General features: G+C 39.3%; 1 protein-coding gene across 4 annotated transcripts in view; it reads right to left on the bottom strand.

Moving 5' to 3' along the window:
- The window catches only part of GALK2 (galactokinase 2), a 142911-nt gene extending 130486 nt beyond the window's left edge, over positions 1 to 12425 (bottom strand). For 2 of the 4 annotated variants that reach the window (XM_060096803.1, XM_060096806.1), the window contains exons 1-2: positions 12218 to 12425; positions 11974 to 12096 (exon numbers count right to left, since the gene is read on the bottom strand). In XM_060096803.1, coding sequence (XP_059952786.1) covers positions 11974 to 12096; positions 12218 to 12237 — 143 coding nt within the window. In that variant the 5' untranslated portion in view covers positions 12238 to 12425. Of the gene's footprint in view, positions 1 to 1574; positions 1737 to 11973; positions 12097 to 12217 lie in introns of those variants that run through there. The other 2 variants (XM_060096805.1, XM_060096804.1) reach the window with 2 other exon arrangements.
- Between the last annotated feature and the right edge of the window lie 49 nt (positions 12426 to 12474).

The following is a 12474-nucleotide window of genomic DNA, read 5'->3' as shown; positions in this document are numbered from 1 at the left end:
GCTCGCAGACTCTAGAGCTCAGGCTCCGTAGTCATGGCACACGGGCTTAGTTGCTCTGCAGCATGTGGGATCTTCCTGGACCAGGGATTGAACCTGTGTCCCCTGAATTGGCAGGCAGATTCTTAACCATTGAGCCACCAGGGAAGTCCCCCAAATAAAACTTAATAACTCTCACGTTGTGTATTTTTTTCAGTCGACAGCATCCTGCAGAAAGAGCTGGAGTTCCAAAAAAGACAGTCTGATCTTGGGGCCCTCATGCATTTTTTTCCCCTTTCAGCATATTGCAGCATCTGACAAGTAAGGTAGGTTTATAGATATACTATCTAGATTTAACTGAACTCACCCCTGATAAAATGAATAAGTGGCTGAAACATTGCTTGAAGTTAATAACTGTATTAAGTGGAAAAAAAAAAGGAAATGGCAAAGTGCACACTTACCTATTATATGAGCTCTTCTGTAGCTAGCACAGAACACTAAACATTAACAATAAATATCTGTTGCAGGAATAAATATTGTAAAGGTAAGAAACAACTTTAAGGAAATTAAGTAAACAATTCTTCACTTTTAGTATATGTTGCCATAATCCCCCTTCTCACAGGGTAACTACAGAAATATTGAGCATTAAGACTAAAATGGCATAAAATGGAAACAGAAGAATATATGACATTCATGAGTAGTCTAAGGCCGTGTTGGTCTCCATAATAAAAAATTACATTTCTTTCTGGTAACTAAAGACCCACTGTTTGCTGGCTCAAGGGAGAAAAAGCATTCGCAAGTTTCAGTAAGCTGTAATATTGTCGACTGTCATGTGACAGTCATAAACCAGGAAGTAGGAAGAACTTTAGGACAATTTTAGAGAAAAAAGTTAACAGGGAAAAAAAACTTAGAAACAGCAAAGGGGGAGCAAAGCCAACCTTAGAAAAGCTATAGGGCTAATACACAGCAGGTGGAGGCTTCATTCTATGAGATTTCTGTCCTATGTCAGAAAGAAGTACTTCCACGAAGTATTTGCAAGATGCCCTCAAATGAAAATATCCTCCACTTGCTATCACTTAAGCTGTTAGTTATTCCGTAGCTAGCTACTGGCAGCAGATTAATTCCCTACGTGACAAGGCATAGATTACATGATTTGTTTAAAAGGATGCAGAGACCAAAGGGGTTTTTTGTTTGGGGGGGGTCGTTTTTTGTTTGTTTTTGTTTTGGTGTATTTGATTGTTTTCAATGAATATTTTAGAAAGGGGACTTTAAAAAGCACTATCGGCTAGCAGGCAAAACAAAGAAGAGATTCAAAGTTAATTTGGGTTTTGCTGCTAAAGCCCAGCAGAGTGTCCCACCCTTCTGCAAGAAAAAGGTAAAAGAAGGATCTGCATGGATGAAGCAAGACACACAAGGTTGAACAGTGCTTGCGGCGCGGTCTTCTTGCAAGTCCAGCCAAGTGGCCTTATAATATCCCAAAGATTCTTTCTGCTCCCGGGGGCAAAAAGCTGCGCCTCAGTGAAGGGCCAAAAGGCCTGACACCATCTACATCTATCCAACGCAAGGGATCCCAAAGCGCGGCATCTCCTCTCCCCCACCTGGGATGTTCTGCCACCTGGACTCGACGCACGGCAGGGCCCTCCGTAGCCATAGTTCGCTCATCTTTCTTTATCTCTGCAGTTTCAACCGGCGAAGCAAGGCTTCCGAGGTAATCACGAGACATATGGAGCAGGAGCCCTTTCTTCCGGGCGACGCCGGCACTTACTCCGCGGAAATCCTGCCTCTTCGCTGAGGTGGCTGCTTCCAGTCGGCCCCGCCCGTGGCTCCTCCTCCCTGGGCTCTGAGGCTCGGAGCCTTCCCAGCCTCTGTCAGGTACTGCCACCGTGCTGCTCTGAGCCCCCGGGGACCTGGGGCGCGCAGGAGCCCCTGATCCGAGCAAAGCCAAGGTTTTCTTTCTGCGCCCTGGGCTCTGGGCACGTCTGAGCACAGAATTACAACCTGGCACCTCAGTTTGCCTTTTTTTCTTTCTTTTTTTTAAAAATTAAGTTAGGGGTCTTTTTTTTTTTTTTTCTTTAATGACCAGCAGCAACTCCCCCCAATCACAGTAAAATATTTAGTTATTGCTTCTTAAATGGATTATTTCAAAAATCAGGCAATATAAAATTGATGCGGCGCTTGATTTAAACATATTTGCATTTATTTCCATAATAGAGGAATTGGTGGGCCTTCCTAGAACATACGTAATAGTGAAAAGAAGAAAATACATGTCTATCAAACTGCAAGATACTCTTAGCATCCAGTTCAACACCTTGATTTTTCAGCTGCCTAGAGAAATCCCAGATACCCTATCTCAAGAAGCACACCACCTCCACCCACCTCATCACGCTACCATATTACTGTTGTCTTTCCTTCATTGTTCTCACAAGTTCTGCATATTTATTTTATGTATTTATTGTCTGTCTCACCACTTCCACCATCACTACCACTAGAAGGTAAGCAATTTGAGAGTAGGAACTGTGTATCCCCAGCACCTAGAACAGTACTTGGCACACTGGTTTTTAATCAATAGGTAAGATGAGCTGAATGAATGACTGAAAGGTAAAATGACTCGCCTAAGGTCACACTGTTAATTGGTAGCAAAACTTGAATTAAATTTCAGGTCTATTAACTCTCTAGTGTACTTTGTACCTCAGAATGCTGAGACTAAACCCAAGTGAAGCCAGCTACCAATACACCTACCCCAAGGTTTCCTAGTTGAGGAAATTTAGGCCAACATGCCCAAAACACTAAGGGTACAGGCATACCCCAGAGACATTCAACAAGTTGCCACTGCAGAACTTCTATATGTGTATGCTGGGGAAGGGGAAAGGGGAAATGATGGCTAAAGTGTGAATTGACAGTAGCAAAGGTAAGCTAAAAGGGTTGCAGCCCCTTGGCACATCCCTGAGTTATCACTGTAAATGAAACAACATGGAAGCAACGTTACTCTGGTCTCAGGGCTACTTTCTCACTATTATTTCAGTCCCTCCTTATCACTTTCAAATGAAGCGATTATATCTCCTCTTTTTGAACCCCAATAAATCCCAGTAGGATGCTTATTGTGGTTTACTCTTGAGTAAGAGGAGACATCATTGTCACTTCTGTAAATAGGTTTGAATGTGGAGAGAACTTAAGTGAGAAAATATGTAAAACTTTTAGGAACATCAGTAAATATGGAAAAGGAAAGATCATTTTTTATTCAGATATATTTCTAACATACCTTTTATGGTCATTGAAAAATAATTAAATTTTGAAGCTCTGGAAGTGCTGTTTTGTTCTTTTTTTAAATCATCCCAAACAAGCTCATTTCACACGGTTTGCTTGTTCCCGAGGCTTGCAGGATCTTAGTTCCCTGACCAGGAATTGAACCCAGGCTCATCAGTGAAAGCACTGAGTCCTAACCACGGGACCGCCAGGGAATTCCTTTCCGGCGCTTTAACTGCCGGGGGCCTAGGTTTGGGGTTCAATCCCTGGCTGGGGAACTAAGATCCTGCAAGCTGTGCAGCACAGCGAAAATAAATTAATTAATTAACAAACTAATTAATTAATTAATTTAAAAAGAAAGAAAGAAAACAGTGACTATGAACACTCTGGTTCATAAAAGAATATTTTCTATTAAATGTGTATTTGATGGCCTAATATTAACTTTGCTAAATGAAACCTGATAGCAAATCATTAATTTGGATCTTGTATCCATTTCTATTGCAGTCTCAGCAAAACTGATACAGACTAGAAAGCACCTTATAGAGCAACTAGTAAAACTCCCTTTTTTTTTTTTTTTTTTTGTGATTCGCGGGCCTCTCACTGTTGTGGCCTCTCCCATTGCGGAGCACAGGCTCCGGACGCGCAGGCTCAGCGGCCATGGCTCACGGGCCCAGCTGCTCCGCGGCATGTGGGATCCTCCCGGACCGGGGCACGAACCCGCGTCCCCTGCATTGGCAGGCGGACTCTCAACCACTGCACCACCAGGGAAGCCCAAAACTCCCTTTTTTGAAATGATGGACTCAAAGTGAAAGAGTAAGGGCTGGAATCAAAACCCAGGTCCTAGACTCCTAGCCCAGCCTACTCTGAATGTGTGACCTCTGATGAGACCCCAGTGAAGTATGCTTAAAAAAAATTATTGAAACAATTAGTAATTTTTGTCCACAAATTAAAATGTGTACATTGTAATTTTAATAAAACACTGCTCTTAAAATAACCTATTCTCAAACTGCTAGAGAACCCAAAATAGAAACCAAAAGCTAAAATTAACATTACCTTCTTATACTATCTTCCTTATGCCAGGCTTCCTTATATGTAAGTAAGCACTTCACATATATTATTACCTCTTTAAATCTTCCCAACAACCTTATGAAGTGAAAAAGTATTGTTCTTTTGCCAATTTTAAAATACTACTTTGGTTCTTATTAGATATATCTGATAGTGAAAATGTTTAATGTCTAAATTTTACAAAATTTTTATTTTCACAAATCTTGAACCTCTCAGTTCTTTATTTTCTGCATATGGACACACTTACAATAAGGTTTAGAGGCTAAATTATAAACTAACATAGTATTTCATGATGGATTCCCTTTTTTAATATTTATTTATTTATTTGGCTGATAGATTCTTAAACAGAAACCTAATTAACAAACTTGATATTGTTTCTCCTCAACTGACATTAGTTTCTGTTCAGATAAAATATTGTAGCAAACAAAATAAAACAAACACCAAAATGAAACAAAACAAAAACTTGATCCAAAGTAAAAGTAGGAGACTTCCCTGGCAGTTAGTGGTTAAGACTCCATGCTCCCAAGTCAGGGGGCTCGGTTTCAATCCCTGATCCCTGGTTGGGGAACTAAGATCCCACATGCCGCAAGACGCGGCCTAAAAAAAAAAAGTGAAAGTGTGAGTGTTAGAGGTCCACAGACCTAGCTAACTCCTACATATGTTTATGTCTCAGCTTAAAAATCACTTCCTCCAGGAATTTTTTCCTATTCCCTGTCCCTTCCTCTACCTTCAAAACAGTCTCGGGCTTCCCTGGTGGCGCAGTGGTTAATAACCTGCCTGCCAATGCAGGGGACATGGGTTCGAGCCCTGGTCCAGGAAGATACCACATGCCACGGAGCAACTAAGCCCGTGCGCCACAACTACTGAGCTTGCACTCTAGAGCCCTTGAGCCACAACTACTGAGCCTGTTGTACCACAACTACTGAAGCCTGTGCGCCTAGAGCCCGTGCTCCGCAACAAGAGAAGCCTCCACAATGAGAAGCCTGCGCACCTCAATGAAGAGTAGCCCCTGCTTCCTGCAACTAGAGAAAGCCCACACGCAGCAATGAAGACCCAATGTGGCCAAAAATAAATAATAAAATAAAATAAATAAATTTATTTTTTTTTAAAAACTAAGTCTCTAAGATCACAGATCATTTATCTGAAAAAAATGTTATTTCTGTGTTTAGTCTGTACAACTTCTGGAAAATACTTTCTATCTTGATTTATATATAATCAAAAAATATTGTTCACAATTGGGAGAATCTACTTCAGTAACCTATTTTGGGTATTTTCTCATTATGGTAAATAATATAATTATTTAATGTCTTATTTATAATATGCCGTATGTTCCTTATTCACCTGTATATACAATAGATACATCTCTCTAGCATATAATCTTTTAAATAAAGGCAAAAGATACATTCATGATTCAGAGAAATGTATATTTATGTAGTTAAATATAGCATGCTGATCTTTTATAAAGCAATATAAAAGGAACAGAAAGTGTGCAAAAATGGTTTAACAGAATATAGGATGCGTTGCAGAGTGAAAAACAACAATGCCTCTAGGCGCCTTTATTGCCCAGTCATAGCAATTATCATACCAGGACAGTTATTACTTGTGTGTTTCCTTATCTATCTGGTCAAGAGCCTTGCTACTCAAAGTGTGATCCTCAGCATCAGCATCACCTGGAACTTATTAGAAATGCAGAATCTGGGGCCCAGGACAACTCAATCAGAATCTACAATACAAATATGTAATTTTAAATTTCTATAGCCATTTTAAAAAGAGTAAAGCTAAATGAATTTTAATAATATATTCTACCCAATATGTCCAAATATTATTTCAAAATATAATCAATATAAAAAGTTATTGATATTTTACCTTTTCATAGGAATTCTCTGAAATACAGTGTATATTTTACACTTACAGCACATCTCAATTCCAACTAGAAAGAAGTGGATGCTGTATTAGACAGCAAAGATCTAGACCATAAGATCCTTGAAAGCAGGAACTGTTTTATTCTGGTTTTATAGACTCTGGTTCAGTGTCTAACAGGCACTCAAGGAATGTTTAATGAAGGAATACATTAATGAACTTGGATTAAAATGGTTCAACCACTTACTAACTTTGTGACCCTGGGCAGGTCTGAAATTTTTCCTCCATAAAGGGGAGATAAAGTACCTACTTCATGGAGCTGTTATGAAGATTTTAAAAACCATCCCAACCTTCCCTCCAGTCATTCTCTATTCCCTAAATCTGGTTTGTTGTCGTTATGGTGATCTGACATTACATTAATTATTTATTCATGTTTGTATCTATTATGTCTCCACCATTAGACTTTACATTCCATGTTTCATCCATTGTTCTATCAGCATTCATTCACTTAACAAATGTTTATCAGGTGCTACTATGTTCTAAGCACTATTCCAGGCACTCAGGATACAACAATAAACATAAACAAAAAGGTTCTGTTATTATGACAAATCAAAATTTAATAAAAGAACTTACTATAAAAATTGATACAAACTCTGCATATAATACACATTCCAACAAGAAAATGAAATCTGATGAGCAAAAATTTAGATTAACTTGATTTTGAAATTAGAAGTTTGCATTTCAAGCTTAAAGTATATATTAGATGGGCCAAATTGCAGATAAATTGCCCCAATTTAAAACTATATGTATGGGGATTTCCTGGTGGTCCAGTGGTTAGGACCTGGTGCTTTCACTGCCATGGTCCACTTTCAATCCCTGGTTGGGGAACTAAAAAACAAACAAAAACACAGAGTGTGGTCAAGAAAAACTATATGTTGTTTTTGCTTTTCACTGTCTTGACCCAGAAACTAAATATAGTACCAAGGCTGTTCAAACTTGACAATATTTTCTACATCTTATCTTGTCATAACCATTCAGTGTTGCCCAACTCAATAAGTTATGATTATTACCTTAAGTGATTTGTTTCTTTTTTAAGAATAGGTTTGGAAGGGATCTCAGGTGACTGGCATAATTCAAGGATTTATTTTTCTAGGAAAAAACTGAGCTAGTCAAAACAACTTATAACATCTAAGCCTGTTGCTTTTCTTTTTTTTTTTTTTACTTTTTTAAATTTTTTGGCCATGCCATGTGGTATGTGGGATCTTAGTTCCCCAACCAGGGATCGAACCTGTACCCCCTGCAGTGAAAGCTCAGAGTCTTAACCACTGGACCGCCAGGGAAGTCCCAAGCATGTTGCATTATAATGAGAAACAGCTTTTTTTTTTAAATTTTGATTCTCTGATAAATCCATAAAACTAAATCTAAGCCATAATGCAGCAGTAATAGTATTAATAACTCATCGGAATCCAGAACACTGAGGTCTCAAACTAAGTCCCTAGTTGAGGGTAGGAATGAGAGTAGGGATGAAAGATTCGGGTAGAGAAAAGATAGGTACAGATTCTGAGAAGTAGGAAAAAGCTGAAGGAAATAGGGGAAAGCTCTGGTTTAAAAGAAGTCAAAAACGATAAACAGGCAATCTCTGGAATCTGAGATAGTCAAAACAACCTGTAACATCTAAGCACGTAGATGACATGTCAATTGTCAACTGAAGACTGTGTTGCTTTAGCTCACAGGGGAATCACAGGAGGATTAATGCAAAACATACTGAAAGAACTTACTGATTTCAGTAAAGAAAAGAAACAAAAACAATTTTGGAATTACAGTATAATTGTGTCAGCTCCCTACTTTGCCTCCGCACCACACGTCTTGCTGAAAAGGGCGCTCAGGGACTTCCCTGGTGGTTCAGTGGTTAAGATTCCTCGCTTCCTGGACTTCCCTGGTGGCACAGTGGTTAAGGATCCACCTGCCGCATAGCACAGGGAGATCAGCTTCGTGCTTTGTGACCACCTAGAGGGGTGGGATAGGGAGGGTGGGAGGGAGACACAAGAGGGAGGAGATAGGGGGATATATGTATATGTATAGCTGATTCACTTTGTTATAAAGCAGAAACTAACACACCATTATAAAGCAATTATACTCCAATAAAGATGTTAAAAAACAAAAAAGGATCCGCCTGCCAACGCAGGGGACACGGGTTCGAGCCCTGGTCCAGGAAGATCCCACATGCCGCAGAGCAACTAAGCTGGCATGCCACAACTACTGAGCCTGTGCTCTAGAGCCGCGAGCCACAACTACTGAGCCCGCATGCCACAACTACTGAAGCCCGGGCGCCTAGAGCCCGTGCTTCGCAATAAGAAAAGCCACCACAATGGGAAGTCCGCACACCACAACGTAGGGTAGCCCCGACTCGCCACAACTATAGAAAGCCATGTGCAGCAACGAAAACCCAACGCAGACAAAAATTAATTAATTAATTAATTAAAAAAAAAAAACACTCCATACTTCCACTGCAGAGGATACAGGTTCCAACCCTGGTCGGGGAAGTAAGATCCCTCATATGGTGCAGCTCCCCCCCAAAAAAGTGTTCATTTCACAAAACTAGGGAGGTATGGTCACCATTTTGAGTGGGAATAAAAATGAATAGGCATTAGAGTTACAAAAATGGCAAATAACATTGCTAAAATTGTGTACGTGCATTTTACAAGAGACATTTTTCCAAGGCCCAAGTCAATGTGAAAAATGGAAACTCCTAGCCTGCCTACTTATCCTTTACTTGCTTTATCCTTTAATTGCTGTAATTCCCACTACGCAATTTTAGAGATAAAAGATGTAATTGTAGTGTAGAGCATTCTGAAGGAATACTATGAGTAGTTGATTTAGTTAAAAATGATACATGTACTGAGTACTTTGTAAACACCATGTAGTTACATATATCATTTTATTTAATCTGAAGAGAGTGAAGCAGATTAAAAGGACAACTAACAAGGCAAGGGCATCAATCTATAAGGTGGATATGTAATGAGATCATGCAAACTGTATTTATCAGAGCTCCTCTCAGGAAAGAGTGGGTATTAAATGTAGGTGGAAATAACATTTTGATAAGCCATTTAGGTTGGTTGGTAAAATCAAGGGATATGCTCCAACAACAGCAGATAGTCAGCAATTTGCCTTTGAAGGAGAGAAAATTCCTTCCCTGAGTGAAGTATGTAATTTATGCTACAGCTGATTGCATGACACAATGTTGTACTGTTTACTCCTCATTTTACTTTTTTAAAAATATTTATTTATTTATTTGGCTGTGCCAGGTCTTAGTTGCAGCATGCAAGATCTTTAGTTGCGGCATGTGAACTCTTGGTTGCAGCATGTGAGAGCTAGTTCCCTGACCAGGGATCCAGCCTGGGTCCCCTGCACTGGGAGCATGGAGTCTTAGCCACTGGACCACCAGAGAAGTACCCCCATTTGACTTCTAGATCCATTTTTCACCCTTCTCTGCCCTCCCGGAAGCTGATCTCTAAGGACTGTACCTGGGCTCCTTTACCCTCTGGCTTCCGGTTGGGGTTGGTCACTGGTAGGATATTAGAGGATGGTAAAACAGAGAAGTTGAGATATTTATCACTCCCCACACACACACACGAGTTCACACACCCTACCACAACTTTGCCATAGTTGTGACAGTAGCTATGTTTCCCTATAACCACAGCTGCTGTTGGAGGGTGCATCCTCTAGGGCTCCCACTCTTACTGGGCTCTGGTAAAACCATTTCTTCCCTTTGCCCCTTCAAGCCTTCAAGAAATGGGATTTCCAGCCTGTTGCTAGTCCCTGTGTGTTTCACCATCCTTGTGGGTTCCCTCAACCCTACCCCATCTCTGTAAGTAGTTCCTTCAGAAACTCTTTTCAGTTAACGTCCCCACCCCAACTCCAGTATGCTATGAGTTTCCTGTCCAGATCTTGACTAACACAAAAGAAGTCCTCCTTTTCTGCCCTTCTAACATACGATGTTCAGCCTAAGTAAATGTAGTAAAAAAAATTTTTTTTAATGTTTTAAGGTAATTTTTCTGAAAGCTGCCAAATCATGAGCTTGTTTGGGGTAACCATATGTCTCAATCCAGCACTGGGGAGTCATGAATGCTAGATCATGCTTAAATATATCATCCTTTCACTGAGCATGCTGCCTTTCAGAGGTAAGTAAAATAATTGTGTCCTCAAGGAGCTTTCAGCTTAATAAAGAATAAATACAAAATAATCATAATACAGGATAACATAAAATTATCAAAAATATACTTTTAAAGGGTCAAATTCTGTTGGGAATTAAATGGTCTATTATCTTTCACAAAACTGCCAAGACTATTCAATAGAGAAAGGATCATTTTTTTTGACAAATAATGCTGGAACAATTTGTTATCCATATGCAGAAAAATATAAACCTCTACATTTACCTCACAGTATATACAAAAATTAAACTTGAACTATATCATAGATCTGAATGTAAGAATTAAAACTACGTAAAACTTCTAGAAGAAAACAAAAGAGAAAAATCTTAGTGCCCTTGGGTATGGCAAATATTACTTAAATACAACAAAAAGTATAAAGAACACTTACAACTCAATGGTAGTAAGACAACCAATTAAAAAATGGGCAAAAGGGTGCCCACTTCAGCAGCACATACTAAAGCAACCTAAATGTTCATCAACAGAGGAATGGATAAAGAAGATGTGGTACACATTACAATGGAATATCACCCAGCCATAAAAAAAGAACAGAATAATGCCATTTGCAGCAACATGGATGGACCTAGAGACTGTCATACTGAGTGAAGAAAGCAGACACAGAAAGACAAATATCATATGATATCGCTTATATGTGGAATCTAAAAAAAACAGTACAAATGAACTTAGTACAAAACAGAAGTAGAGTCATGGATGTAGAAAACAAACTTATGGTTACCGGGGGATAAGGGGGAGAGATAAATTGGGAGATTGGGACTGATGGATACACACTACTATATATAAAATAGATAACTAATAATAACCTGTTGTATAGCACAGGGAACTCTACTCAATACTCTGTAATGGCCTATATGGGAAAAGAATCTAAAAAAAAAAAAGAGTGGATATATGTATAACTGATTCACTTTCCTGTACACCTGAAACATAACATTGTAAATCAACTATACTCCAATTAAAATTTTTTTAATTATTTAAAAAAACACAAAAACAAAAACAAATGATTACTAAAAAATCCAGGGACTTCCCTGGCGCTCCCAATTCAGGGAGCATGGGTTGATCCCTGGTCGGGGAACTAAGATTCCACATGCCGCAGGAACAAGCAAACAAAAAAAAGCAGTTACTGCGTAAGTGCCAAAATGGAAAAAAAAAAAAATCCAGTCTGCAATTCCTCTTCCTGGACTTTTTCCTAAGAAACAATAAAGTGACTATGATACTCGCTCCAGAATTGTTTTAAATGGTGGTACTGTTGCAATATTCAAAATGTGTAACAATAATAGCATGCTTAAGTAAATTACGGTGCATTGGTACATTCAACCAAGGGCTTATTATGCCGCCATTAAAATAATCATTGTCAACAATATAGTGCATACATTGTCCTATGCTGTTACATAACTAGGTGCAGAAAGAATCCGAAATTATATCTGTGCTATGGCTATATAAAATTTGTGAATTCAAGTGGACAAAACTGGAAGTTTATATGGAAAATGCTGTTTGAAAAGCAGTTTTTTCCCCTTCATTTCAATTTAATTTTTTATTTCGAATTCTACTAATGATGTTGTGCAACAATAATGCATTTTTTATAAAAACAGTCGTTAGCTGTTACCTTAATTCGGTCCCACGGGCAGTAAAGGTTAGTTTATAATTCGTTGAACAACTGAATAAGACTTCAGATGCCTCCATTGATTGATACTTTACTAATTTGGGATATCCAGAGTCGTTCTGCCGACTACAAATATAACAAACATTACGTGTAAATCGTGCTGCTGAAAGGTTTCCAAACATCACATGACCACCCACCAAAATGTGTGGGCTAAATGCACATCGATAATCATGGCAAAAATAACTACCTGTCACATAGGATGGGCATGTCAGACTTTTCTCCGCGAAAGGCTGCTGGTCCCAAGCTGCCTCTTACTTTCACCAGAATGAAATGGTTCCAGAATCCCAGGCAAGGGAGGATACTGTTCCCTTGCCCAGGAGGCTGGAAACTGCTAGTTGTGAGCGCAAGGTTTCCAAGGCCCCTCAGCCGAGATCCGCAACACTCGAGGATTCCCTAGTTGCTAGGTTTAGTTGCTAAGGCACCAACCGTCTCACAGGAAGAGGG

The sequence above is a fragment of the Mesoplodon densirostris genome, chromosome 4 (genome assembly GCF_025265405.1).
Source record: "Mesoplodon densirostris isolate mMesDen1 chromosome 4, mMesDen1 primary haplotype, whole genome shotgun sequence".
Taxonomy (NCBI): domain Eukaryota; kingdom Metazoa; phylum Chordata; class Mammalia; order Artiodactyla; family Ziphiidae; genus Mesoplodon; species Mesoplodon densirostris.
Note: the sequence above shows the minus strand (reverse complement) of the source record. Positions and strands in the feature narration are given on the sequence as shown.